Raw genomic sequence first — 13235 nt, forward strand, 5'->3', positions numbered from 1 at the left:
TCGCAGTGAATCGAATGTCGTCCGTATAAACTGCATCTTACCTGTCCCCTGCATAAGCAACGTGTGGAGACTGGTGTAGACACAACGGTTGCTTCAAAGTCGCCAACGTCGGCTTTTTGATGGGTAGCACCAAATACCGACCATGAAGAAACAATTCTTTTCACTGGCCTCTTAGGGCGCAATTATCGCCCCCAAAATGGTTGCTCACTCTTGCACACATCCTATTGGCTACAATGCTCACTACGCACCAATACATGCTGCCAGCGCGAAGTGCTGAATGCGGCGCGTACGAGCAGACGTACAATTAATGCCATTGGAAGCCGCTGCATCTACTCCGTACTCCGTACCATGCACTCCATAAGGAGCAAGGGCATGGTTTTCTGGGCCAGGGGTAAAGTGGGTGCATCTTTTTCGACTACGACGTAGCATCGTGCGGAAGCCACTGCACGTGAAAGTGCAATCCGGAGCGGATGCAAGTAAGGTGGCTGCACGAGTACGGAGCATGAGTATAACTCGTTCTGTTTGGCTCTGGCGATCTCATAACCACAATCTTGTGCGATGTCAATGCGATGTCTGTGAGTGTAGAAATAAACGGGGGCGCCATACGCGTATCTCAAAAGGAATTGCAAAGGTGTCGCACACATCTTGCATCCCATTCCACGTAGTATTAGCTTCTCACCGCCCTATCTGCTGCTGTCATGCAGCTTTGGCTGCCGATATCATGTGTTTTTGGCATCAGCCCCTGTCCCCTAATTGTCGGCGGCCAGGGGCCCAAAAAAGAACTAGTTTAATTAGTAATAATATGTAGCCTCCTATGCTTGTACATTGTAGCTCCTCGAGCAGGAACACTCCCTTTTCAGCCAAATGCCACCCTGGCCCTAGTCACAAACACGACTTCTGATTGGCCAAACTCAATCCACGAAGAACCTCACTTTTAGCGCAAGGGGTAGCAGCATCCACTCGGCCACATCCAGCCAACCTCTCTCCACTTCCGCGTTGGCGACTCGTCAACGCCTGCAACTTTCCTGCTTGATTCCTCCTGTCTTTTCCCTTTCTTGTGCCAGAGGACCCGCCCCGCACGAGCCGAGAGGCGCAGGAAGGACATGGGGCACATGGAACATGGGGCCGACACTGCTTCTTTTCTTCGTCCTACAGACGCTCTCCCTTCAGCATTCCGAGACGCGCTGTCCTCCTGTCCATCCCTCTCACCTCTTCACACACTTCCAACACCCCCTGCCCCTCTAGCCAACACGCGTCATCCAATCATTATCCGGCCGCTGGAGATGGGATGACGGCCAAAATAAAGCCAGGATCGCAGGACCGATAAAAACAGAATCGGGAAATTGACAACCGCCAGACTGGAGCCGTTTGGGTGATATCGACCGGCCGACCTACCGAGCTCTCTCTTCCGTCCAGCAAAGGCGAGGCGTCGTGCTACTCCGCCGTTGCGGTAATGATTGGCGCCAGATTCTCCATTTTCTCTCTGGCTTAATCTTTCATGTCGCTTTATTTCCCGGCTTTGCCTGTCTGAGCACTCAATCCTACCCTCTCGTCACACGCCATCTCTCATCCGTGCACCATCGACTTTGCACGCCCCTTCTGTCCAGCCAAGCGATGAGAGAGTGCCAGACCAAGCAAGCCGCTTGGGTTCGCTACCCTCGAAACTACGCTCACCACCAATAATAAATACCATCATGGCTCTTGAACTGCAACACCAGGGGACGGACCCCCTCCCCCTACACCCGACTTCGTCCTCCTCCTCTCTAGCCTCTCTTTGAACTCACCTGCCTCCCTCTCTCCCACGTCCCCTGACACTGCTCGCGTTGGCGCCGAACACTCTGCCCCCCCTTTCACGCCTTTTGCTCCGTCTTCCTTTGAGTCTGCTCGCCGGCCATCCACCCGGCCGTCGCCCCTAACTCTCGGCAACAGCAGCAAGGACAGCTACCCGCACCAGCCTAGGACGTCTTCGCTCAGCGCTCTGCCAAACGTTGCCACTATCACTGCCGTCAGCAGCGAACGGAGGTCCCATAGTCTGGCCTACCCCGTGGTTAAGCCTTGCTTCATCCCGCCAGCGCGTCCTGCCTCGTCTGGGCTCTCTGGTCCGATTCGACGAAAGCCTGTAGCCAGCACAGCCTCATTGGTTGAGCAACTCCCGGTCGTGTCCCAGGAACACCAGCCTATCAAGGAAGAGGACGAGGACTACGTTGAAGAAGAGGAAGAACAAGCAGAAGATTACGAGTATTACGAAGGAGACGAAGCAGACGAAGCAGACTACGACAGTCACGACGAGCTGCACTTTTTGGATAGCATCGCCGACCTAGACGGTCTTCAAAATCTAGGGAATCTAGACCATCTGGGCGTCTTCGACGAGCTGCCCCGGCCTGATCAGAGATTTACGCGCTCGTACTCCATCGACAGCCCGACGCTGTACGAATTTCCAGGCCAATCACACAGGACTCACGACGGATTGTCATTGCCGCCTTTGCCGCCTTTGCTGGTGCCGTCCTCCTTGTCTGTTTCGAAAAAGCCAGGCGACGTTGACAAAGAGTAAGCAACACTCGGCATCGTGCTTTTGCCTTTGTGTGCCCCTTTCACCTTAATCCATTTGCCAATCGCGTTCTGCACCACTGACCAGGGTTCGCAGATCTCCGACCGCCATTCCGGATTCGGGCTATCCCCAATCCCAGGACGCCGACTTTGAAGAAGCTGCCGCCCTGACCTCCCGAAACAGTCTGTCCTTTACCCCTGCACCCCCTCAAACAGGTACAGCCGACGTTTCGGCACACCATGATAACGGTCTCGTCACGAACACAGCCCGTGACCAGATCGACGTAAGACACTCATTTGAAGAGGACGAGGAACGAGAAGAGCCCAGACTGCAGCAGGAGCAGATCAAAGAACCGGAAGAAGACCAAAGAGAGCCCAGCCCTACCATGTCCCTTTTCTCACGTAAGCCACCTCATCTCAGTTTGGGAACGATTAGCAGCAACCACAGCGACAAAGACATCAAAGACGCGCAAAAATCACCCTCTGGCGATTCTCGGTACTCTACGTACCAGGACGAGCAAAGCCCTGTTTCTTTCTCTCGCCAGTCAATCAAGTCATTGACCCCGACCATCAAGCAGAGGCCCAACACCCTCAAGCCGCTGCCCAAGTCGCCGGGCTCGTCCAAGCTCGGCAATTTCTTTGGCTGGGCACCCTCGCCATCGACGACCGAATTCTCTGACCAAGAATTCTCTCCGCTCTCTTCTCCCTACGCACTGCAAGCACCAGGCACCGTCGGCACTCATGCCTCCATCTTGTCTACAGCAGGAACCAGCATCACATCCGTCTCCTCACAAGGCAGCGACTACAAGAACGGCGAGACGCATGCCGTCAGAGACGACCTACAGACACCAGCGATCATTGCATCACAACCACAGCATTTACTGTCATCGCTGTCATCATCCAACGAGATCGAAGAGATGGAGGAAGAGCTGAAGGCCATCAGCGCCGAGCTGGCTTCGTCCATCCGGCGAGAGATAGACCTAGAAGACCTTGTGGACAGGTTGCAGACAGAGATCAGCAACCCACAGGCACCGGGGAAGCGCACGAGCGACTACTATTCCGACTCCGGCTACAGCTCCAGCCGGGCGATCAGCGACTACGATGCCGCAAAAGAGGAAATCGCACAGGTGCAGCGCCGTGCCGAGCAGGAAAAGGCGCAGGTGCGGCTCGAGCTGACCCAGAAGCTGTCTGACGAGCGGACGCGCCGCACGTATCTGGACCAGCAGATCAAGGAGCTCAGCGAGCGGGCTACAACTCTGGATCTCGCCCAGACCCAGCGCAGCAACGAGGAAGTCAGCGGTCGCGTCAAGCAGCTAGAAGGCGCCTGTGAAGACCTAAGGCGTCGCCTGGCGGAGGAGCGGAACGTCAAGGAGAACTTTGAGGACTTGCTGTCGGCCATGAAGGGCGAGCTCCAGAGCGCCACCAACGAGCGCGACAACCTGCGCGATGAGGTGGTCCCACAGCTGCGTGCCCGCGTAGAGGGTCTCGAGACGCAAGCTGCCGAACTGGCACGTCAAGCCTACGAGACCAGCAAGATGCAGCAGGAGCTGCAGACGCTCAAGGAAGAGAACTCGAATCTGCGGGCCATCAGTACCAGCCTAGCTGCAGCCGAAGAAGGCGAGCAGCAGGACGGAGTTTTCAAGCTGCAGCGGGCGCCGGCAGGACTGTCTCGGTCGAACACGCTGTCCCGATCCAACACGCTTTCGCGGTCCAACACGGTGAAGCGGCAGCAGCAGCAGCAAGGCCAGGGCGCGGCAGCCCCGACAAGCACGATCAACGAGTCGCGCGAAGTACTGGCCGAGCGGCTCCGAGATGTGGAGGCGCAGCGCGATGCATTGCACAACGCGCTGAAGAATCTGCTGGAGCGCCAAGACTTCCAAAATCGTGAAAGCAGCAAAAAGGTGCGGATACTGGAGATGGAGCGCGACCGACTGTTGACGGCGTCTCCCAAGAAGGCCGGATACGAGCGTGAGGTGGCATCGCTGCGCGAGGAGGTCAGCATGCTACGGCGCCGCGCAGAAGATGCGTTGGAGCAAAAGTGGCAGGTGGAGAAGGGCCTGGGCGGTCTGAAGATGGATCTGGACCGCGCCGAGGAGGAGATTGCAAGCCTGCGCAAGATGCTGCAGCAGAGCGACATCCTGATCACGCCCTCCAGCCGCGTGGTGTCTATGGCATCGGGCGACTTGGACGCGAATGCCACACCTTCGGGACCAGCAACGTCGGCTTCGCTGGAGGCAGCGTATCGGAACCTGCAGACATACTACAACGAGGCGCTAGAGCGTATCCGGGCGCTGGAGATCTCGGCGTCCGACGGCACGATCGTTGCGGCCATGGCAGACGAGAAGACGGCGATGGCCATTCGGCGTCTGGAGCAGGCACTAGCCGGAGCCGTGGCAGACCGAGATGCAGCCCAGAGCCAGTTGGCGGATGCGGCGGCTGCGGAGGCTTCGCTGATGGCGAGCGAGCGCAATCTGGCGGAGCAGCTGGACGCTTCAGCAGAGCGGGTGACAGATTTGGCACAGCAGGTGCAGGAACAGCTCTCGACCAACGCGCTGCTGCGCGAGCGGCTGACAACGATGGTGGCTCGACGAGAGTCGGAGCAGCGATTCAACAAGGAGCGCATTGTTGGTCTGGAGGCACGGCTGCGCACGCTCGAGGAGCAGCTGGTGGCGACGCAGACGGCAGCGGAAGACGGCGTGTCGCGGCACGAGGAGCAGGTGGCAGCGCTGCGGGAGGCACACTCGTCGCAGCTGCAGCGGCTGCGCGACGCGTCAGGCCAATTACGGGCGCCACCATCGTCGCCGCGAGCCGGAGCTGGACTGGTATCACCGCGATTCTTCGCGGGTAACGGCGGGTTGAAGTCGCCGTTGTCGCCGATGTTTGCCATCAACGGACGGCTGGTGCCATCACGGCCGAGCAGCCGGAACAGCATTTCCGGTGCAGGGACGGGATCGGGCGGACGAGCATCGCCGACGGTCGAGGCCGACCAGCAGATGCAGGTGTCGACTCTGCGGGCACGCGTGGGCGAGCTGGAGGGAGCGCTGGCGTCGGCCGACAGCGAGCTGCAGGAGGTGGTGGGTCGGATGAACACGGCCCAGATCGAGGTGCTGCAGCTGCAGGAAGAGCGGGAGCAGGCTGCTCGGGAGACGCGGAAGTTGCAGCAGCTGCTGGAGGCCGAGCAGATCAAGCACTTTGAGGAGCGGTTCCGGTCGTTGGGAAGGATCTCCACGATGGCATAAACATAGGACGAGGTCGTCTATGTCAGATCAGCATCAACGATAGAACATCGACATAACATCAACATTATCAACAGCATCAACAGCATTGGCGCTTGAAGACTTTTGTTTTACTTTCCACATATGGATAGGCTGGATTACTAGAACGTTTTGAGACCACAAAACCGTCCAGGGATACGGGCGAGAGTAATGTGTTTTATTTATTTGCTAATATTAGCTGGATACCAAAAGAAGGAGTTGATCCAATGATGCTCAGTGCTCGTACCTTGGATGGAGACTCTGATCGGGGGTACTTTAGCTCCATCAAGTTCATGCGTCGGTGTCGCAATGTGTTTAGGCTGTGTCATCTGCTTGCAGAAGCTGAGTGGGTCGACGTACGAGTCTTTCTGCTGATGGTTTTGTTCTAGAAGGAAAATAGGACGAGAAAAGAGCTACTCGTAGACCGGATATTGGGGCTAGTATTCCGTAGGCTGTCAAGGAGGAGGCTATTACGGCACAAGCTGTGTCTGCAAGAGGAAGGCCGTAGAGCGAAATCGGTATGCTATATTCATCGTCTACAGCCCAAGGCTCGGCATGGCCGGGATGCTACGGGAATAAGAAGGCGATGAGGACAAGGAAAGGCCAGCAGACGCTTACGCCACGCTTACACGTAAAGCTTAATGTTTGCCTGCCTGTCTGCCTGCAGCAGCAAGGACGGGGCAAGGCCAGGCTAAAACGGCAATATCGCCGCCTTCATTTCCTGTGGGTGGAGCAGACAGAGCGCTGTCTGTGACATGAGCATTACGCCGTCTGAAGTAGTGTGTATCTCCACAGAGCCGTTCGAACGGCCGTCCGGTCTTGGCACGGGTGGCGAGGATCTCCTGGCAAGGCCGTTCAGCTTCGTGAGAGCTAGCAGCTCGTGTGAGCGACGATCACGGCTCTACGAGTGCTCACAAAAGACAAGACATACGGAGTTTCTTACATAGCACGGAAACTCGTCCGGGTGGAGATGCAGCTGAAAAAGAAAAAGAAGGGGGAGTGCCCCGGCATTTGTTCTGCCACAGTCTGCACCCGCACGCGTGATAGGATCCGGAACGAGATACGGAGTAGGTCGCGTCGCAAAGGGGCTGCTTTGCCATTGCTGACTGACGCTGTGGGGGGCGGAAGTGTTCACGATGTCCACAATGGCTTGTGCTTCAGTTTCTGTCTTTGGTACCAGTGGGGCTACAAGCACGCAAGAATTTGTGGCGGAAGGCGCAGAGCCGGACGCGTCACGGGACAGGACAAACACGGAAGGCGCAGTGTCTGCGAGAAGGGGCGTCTGCCGCTCCGACTTTTCTTGTCCGCCTTGTCGCTTATGATCACCGTCTCACACCTCCAACCAATAATGACCGGCAGCCAGTCTTATCTTTACACGAAAAATGGGCAAATCCCAATGTCGGCTGTTATCTCTTGGCCTGCGGCTGTCGCGCTAGTCCAGACATAGAAAGGCTCAGCATGTGGGTGGAGCTTGTGTCTGCATTTGGCAGTTTCTGTTTTTCATGGTTCTTTTTGGTAAACGGCTCTTATATGGGGTTTTCCTCACTTTTGTCACATTTCTCATTCTTTTTCTTTTGTTTTTCTCTCGCCTTTCCTTTTACCTTTGTCACAGGCGACCGGTTCCCCACACTGGCGTCTCACAAGCCCCTTGTAGTGAAGGACTCGGTCGAGGAGAAGGCCGCTCGGACTGGTCTGTACGAGTCCGCATTTAACTTCCACGTAAGACGCAGGAATGGTTTGGGAACTGCACTGCGAGCGAGCGAGAGCTGTACTATGTAGCTCCAGCTAGAGAAAACAGCATCTGGGCTTGATTGGAACGATAACAAAGTGGTTTCTTCTTCTCTACATCCTTGCATCTCCTGCATCTGCACCTGCTCGCGTGTTTCACTCTCTCAGAATCTGCGAAAGGGCTGCCTCTTCGACCAACTAGACTCGCCGTGGGATTCTTGCCTCACACCCTCTTGCACACCCTAGGAAGGCTCCGTAACGGAATACGCCACTCTAATCACCTTCCCAAAGACAGACCCCGGTTCAATCACACCCTGCTGCGTAATCCCCGTTTCCGTTAAATAACTGCTACGCTACGATGTTCCAGCAGCGATCCGCAAGGTCCATGGACTAGGTGATGGGGACGAGGCGGCTTTCCATACGCCATAAGCCCCTTCTCCCACCAGGCACATCGACCCTTTTTAGGGCCGGCCACTGGGGTGAGATCTGAGCTATACACGCACTTCACACCACCTGCCATCGTCTCGTCCACTCTTATTTCCCTCGTTCCCTTCTTCCCCTCTCTGCCTCCTTCTCGTTCTGCTCTGGCCCCAACCACATCTACCGTCTCTCGTTCTGGGAGCGACCACCACCCAGACAGCAGCAGCAGCTCGCGACCTCTTCAACCGCCCATCATGGCTGTCATCGACGGCATCGACCTCGACGCCCTCGATTACGTTATCAAGGTCCCGTACAATGGCACCGGCGCAACCGGTGGCGACTCCTTGACGGAGAACCTCAACATCTGGTACGAGGTAGGCATCTCGGGCCGACGGGCCCTGCCACCATGCACAATGCGTATCTGGCAACGGGAATACTGACAGGCACACAGAGCGGCGATATCGGCTGGATGATCACGGCCACGGCCCTCGTCCTGCTCATGATTCCGGGTGTCGGGTGAGTTGCAGCGCAAAGGGCGCATTCGTTCGTGTGTACACGCTGACACCCGCCAGATTCTTCTACTCCGGCCTGGCCCGGAGAAAGTCGGCCCTCTCGCTGGTCTGGCTGTCGGTCATGGCCACAGCCGTCACGACGTTCCAGTGGTTTTTCTGGGGCTATTCGCTTACCTTCTCGCACACGGCCAGCTCGTTCATGGGCAACCTGCACAACTTTGGCTTCCGGGGCGTGCTGGCCCAGCCGTCGGTAGGATCGTCGCGCATTCCGGACATTCTGTTTGCCGTGTACCAGGGTATGTTCTCGGCCATCACGGTAGCCTTAGCCACAGGCGCAGTAGCTGAGCGAGGCCGCATGCTGCCGTGCGTGATCTTCATGTTTGTGTGGGCCACGGTGATCTACGACCCGATCGCCTGCTGGACCTGGAATCCGCACGGCTGGACGAGCAAGCTGGGTGGCCTGGACTTTGCCGGCGGCACGCCTGTGCACATTGCCTCGGGCACGGCCGCGCTGGCCTACTCGATGATGCTGGGCAAGCGACGCGGCCACGGCACGCACGAGCTCAACTACCGTCCGCACAACGTCACGCATATCGTCATCGGCACGGTCTTCCTCTGGGTCGGCTGGTTCGGCTTCAACGCCGGTTCGGCGCTGTCGGCCAACATCCGTGCCGTCATGGCCGCCATGGTGACGAACCTGGCAGCGTGTGTGGGCGGGATCACGTGGTGTGTGCTTGACTACCGGCTAGAGCGCAAGTGGTCTACTGTCGGCTTCTGCTCGGGCGTCGTGGCCGGACTGGTGGCCATCACGCCTGGCTCGGGCTACGTGCCGGTCTGGGCGGCCGTGCCGTACGGCGTGCTCGGCGCAGCCTTTGCCAACTACGGCACCAAGCTCAAGTTCATTCTCGGGATCGACGACGCGCTCGACATCTTTGCTGTGCACGGCATCGGCGGTCTTGTCGGCAATGTGTGCACGGCCTTTTTCGCGGCCGACTACATTGCCCATCTGGACGGCGTGCAGGTCATTCAGGGCGGCTGGATCAACCACCATTGGGTGCAGCTGGCCATCCAGCTGGCCGACTCCTTTTCTGGTGGCTGCTACTCCTTTGTCGGCACCTGCATCATCCTCTTCGTCATGAACATGATTCCCGGGCTGCATCTGCGGGCCAGCGAGGAGGCCGAGATTCTTGGTATCGACGACGCCGAGATTGGCGAGTTCGCCTACGACTATGTCGAGCTGACCCGCGAGGTCCTCAACGAGGTCGACAACGAGAACGGCTCCATGTTCTCCAACGACGCCATGACTGGCTATCCGCCCGCCCCCGAGAAGAACAGCATCCCGCTGCGCGACGCCCGCATGTTCTCCGGCCAGTCGTCGTATGCGCAATGACGGCGGCTCTCTGACGGAACTGGGGAACGGATGGCTCGCACTATCTACTAGCCTTTTATTCTTCGTCCCCGATCACGCATTTCTGGTCTCACCCATATACACACAGGTTCCGTCATCTACCAGAGGCCGAATACCGAATCCGCACTTGTCACCTCGTCAACGTGCTACGAAAAGTCGGACACACCGTCTCCATCTTTTCCCTGTTCGAGTCTGTTCGTTCTCCCACTCTTCTTCACGACTCCCTTCCTCGTGACCCCTTTTCTTATTATCTTGTGCTATTTTGCGTCGACTACGGCAGCCTGACCTCGGTGGACATATCTCTTAGGCGTTGGATCCAGACAGACAGCGGGTCTGTTTAATACGTGTACGTGTATATAGGTGCATACGTGAAGACGAGCGATGGCGTGGTGATGAACCTGTATTATTATTACCATTACTATTTATTATCTTACTCACCGAAATGGACTTGATACCCTCCGAAGACAGATCGCGCCTGCCGCGCTGCTTTGTTCGCGGGGCACGCTAGTCCACCGTGTGACTTCCGTCGTGAACTAACAAAGCGTCACGGCTTACAAGAATTCACACCAACTTTGGTTTTTACTGGTTTCACTAGGCATCTCACAACTGCCAGCAGTCATGTCCCTGGAAGAAAAGGTTGCCCTCTTTGCTGCGTGGACGATGTCCGATGGCGAGGATGGCGACCAAGCACGAGATGGACAACGAGACGACGACTTGGACTCGGACGAGCGTGAACATCGTCGAAAGAGCCGTGCTTTTGCGGCTGCGGCAGCCTTGAAGAGAGCGGCCAGAGATGGCGACAACACGGCGGAGACATCCGGCCGCGGCAGTGCTTCAGTCGAACCGGCAGCCATCCGACCAGTCTCGAGCCCGTTACCGTCCTCTGATGCTTCTACCAGCACAAAGGATCTGAAGCGAAAGAGAGGGGCCTCCAACACGAGTCCAGAAGGCGACACATCTAGGTCCAGCGGCATCTTTGACGGCCTCGCATTCTACTACATTCCCAATGCCAACCTTGGCCCACGGAAGCTGCGCATTGCCAAGGCACGCCAGAACGGCGCCCAATGGGTGCAGCACATCAGCGAGGCCACACACGTCATCGTCGACAAGAAGCTGTCGTGGAAGGACATACAGGTTGTGCTTCGAGACGGCACGGCGACGCAACCATCGATATTGGTCAACGAAGAATACCCCCTCGACTGCATCAGGTTCCGCCGGCTGCTCAATTTAGACCAGGGACGGTATTACATTCGAGGCAGCCCTGCATCAACAAAAGCAGCGACTGCGACGACCAAGGCCAGCTCACAGCGACAAGAAGCACGGTCCGACGACAGAACGCATCCGATCAAGAGACAGCATTCACGACACTATCGGCCCGTCACCCCGTCTCCGCCACAAGAAGAGTCGTGGGCCAAGAAGCAGCGAAGGCAGAAGACGGACTGACAGGCTTGATCCCTTTTCTCGCTTTTTGGTAGGCAGCACGTGCCGGACAACTTGGAGCCCCAAAACTGGGATCCACTACGTAATACTCCGTAATGCTCCATCCGCAACCAAAGCTCACTAACACCGCAGTGCCGAAGCAGAAACCCAACCTCGAAAGGGCAATCGGAAAAATCACTCGACAAACACGACACGACTGCCGACGAGCGAAACGGCCGCGCCATCAGCTGACAGCGACGACGACGACGACGACGACGAAAACGGCAACGACACCGAGCGCGCCGACATCTCCGAGGACACACACGTCTGCATTTGCGGCACCATGAACGTGTTGCCAACCCTGCCTGAGGCAGCCGATGCCCCCGCAACGCTGCTGTCGTGGTTCGTCTTTGATGACGCTATGCAGGCTTGGGTGGATGTCCGGCTGGAGCCACTGCCGCCCAGTGCCAACAGTGCGAGTGGTGCCGGCCATCCCGCGACCACCATCGCTAGCGAACTCACCCTGGTCACCTGGAACGTGGACGCCTTCTCGCCCCAGTCGGAGGACCGTCTAGCCGGAATTCTCGATGCCGTTCGCGGTAGTGGTGGTGGTGGTAGTGCTTTTTCTGCTGCTGTTGCCACTCCAACCCACCCTGACATCCTCTTTCTGCAGGAGGTCTCCCCATCTGGCCTGGCCTACTTACTGCAGGACCCTTGGGTGCGTTGCCACTGGTATGTCAGCGACACTGGAGCAGCCCAGCCAAGCGACCCGAACGGCTTCTCCATCGTCAGCCTGGTGTCGCGGCGCTTTCTGCCGGAACATTGGAGCAGCAGCAGCAGCAGCAGCAGGACGGCTGGCATCCCCGTCCTTGGCGCGCTCTGGCGGATCGACTTTCCCAGCCTGTTTGGACGCTATGCCATCTGCTGCGAGATACGCATGCCGGACCCGACAGCAGCGGTGGTCCGCTTGGTCAATGTGCACCTAGACTCGCTGCAGATTCGACCGAGTCGACGGCCGCGACAGCTGCAGATCGTGGCCGACATGTTGCACTGCCAGCAGCCTCGCTCGACGTCGGCCGTGGCGACAGCTACATCGGCCATGGCTGCCCACGGACTCGTGGCCGGTGACTTCAACCCTGTCCTGCCCGAAGAGGACAACTTGCTGGTGGCGGCCAACGGGCTCGTCGACGCCTGGCAGCACCTGCACCCCGACGAGAGCGGCGTGACATGGGGCATCGACGGCCAGCAGCCGTATCCGCCGGCGCGGCTGGACAAGGTCGCCGTTGTCGGGCTGGAGCCATGCGCCATGACGGTGCTGCATCCGGGAACGGTGCGGCTGCGGGGAGGCAACTCATCCGCTCTGGACAAGACAGCCACGGCACAAGCAGCAGCAGGCTCCGACAACAGCAGCAACGAGCACCGCTTCCTGCCCTGGAGCGACCACTCCGGCCTGCAATGCACCTTTCGAGTAGCTGCTCCGAGGCGATCGTTCTACCAGGACTGAAGACGGACCGTTAGGATCAACGACTGCGGGGGGGCCAAGGGCAAAGGAAGAAGCGCACGGCAGTGATGAGCAGAACAGGCCCTTCCCTCCCGGATCCTGGCTTCTGTGTCAGACAATGCAGGGATGCCGACACCTTTCTGCACGGCCGCTGGTGTCGTGGCTGGACGCTGAACCTGCAGCTGCTGCTTCGCGTCAGGAGAGCCGAAGAAGGAGCTCCTTATGTTACAGGACAGGCTTCCGCTCGTGGGATCGAGGTTATCATCATTAGGACGTCCCAAGATAGCGCTGTCTTTTACGTTGTGTAGAAGCAACCTACGGCAGAGTGGCCGGACGATGATTTGCCATCGGCCTTAGGCAAGTCTCGAATGAACCGTCCAGAAGCTCGTGTATTATCCTTTTGGGTTTCCTGCTATGCTCTAAACAATGATGCCTAATGTTGCTAG

The 13235-nt window shown here is 57.7% G+C and overlaps 4 protein-coding genes across 4 annotated transcripts; all 4 read left to right on the forward strand.

Moving 5' to 3' along the window:
* Positions 1–1694: 1694 nt before the first annotated feature.
* On the forward strand, positions 1695–5786 carry CMQ_1360 (intracellular protein transport-like protein; the record flags this gene model as incomplete). Its single annotated transcript, XM_014318439.1, has 3 exons — positions 1695–1750; positions 1933–2547; positions 2645–5786. 3 exons carry the CDS (start codon positions 1695–1697, stop codon positions 5784–5786), a joined length of 3813 nt encoding a protein of 1270 aa, XP_014173914.1.
* A 2417-nt stretch (positions 5787–8203) lies between these two features.
* On the forward strand, positions 8204–9851 carry CMQ_1431 (ammonium transporter; the record flags this gene model as incomplete). Its single annotated transcript, XM_014318510.1, has 3 exons — positions 8204–8323; positions 8401–8465; positions 8522–9851. 3 exons carry the CDS (start codon positions 8204–8206, stop codon positions 9849–9851), a joined length of 1515 nt encoding a protein of 504 aa, XP_014173985.1.
* A 636-nt stretch (positions 9852–10487) lies between these two features.
* Positions 10488–11312, forward strand: CMQ_805 (DNA polymerase; the record flags this gene model as incomplete). The annotated part of the gene is made up of 1 exon (XM_014317884.1): positions 10488–11312. The coding sequence occupies one exon, from the start codon at positions 10488–10490 to the stop codon at positions 11310–11312; it is 825 nt and encodes a 274-aa protein (XP_014173359.1).
* Positions 11313–11631: 319 nt separating this feature from the next.
* On the forward strand, positions 11632–12792 carry CMQ_905 (uncharacterized protein; the record flags this gene model as incomplete). Its single annotated transcript, XM_014317984.1, has 1 exon — positions 11632–12792. The coding sequence occupies one exon, from the start codon at positions 11632–11634 to the stop codon at positions 12790–12792; it is 1161 nt and encodes a 386-aa protein (XP_014173459.1).
* Positions 12793–13235: the final 443 nt, after the last annotated feature.

The sequence above is a fragment of the Grosmannia clavigera genome, assembly GCF_000143105.1.
Source record: "Grosmannia clavigera kw1407 unplaced genomic scaffold GCSC_140, whole genome shotgun sequence".
NCBI classification, from domain to species: Eukaryota; Fungi; Ascomycota; class Sordariomycetes; order Ophiostomatales; family Ophiostomataceae; genus Leptographium; species Leptographium clavigerum.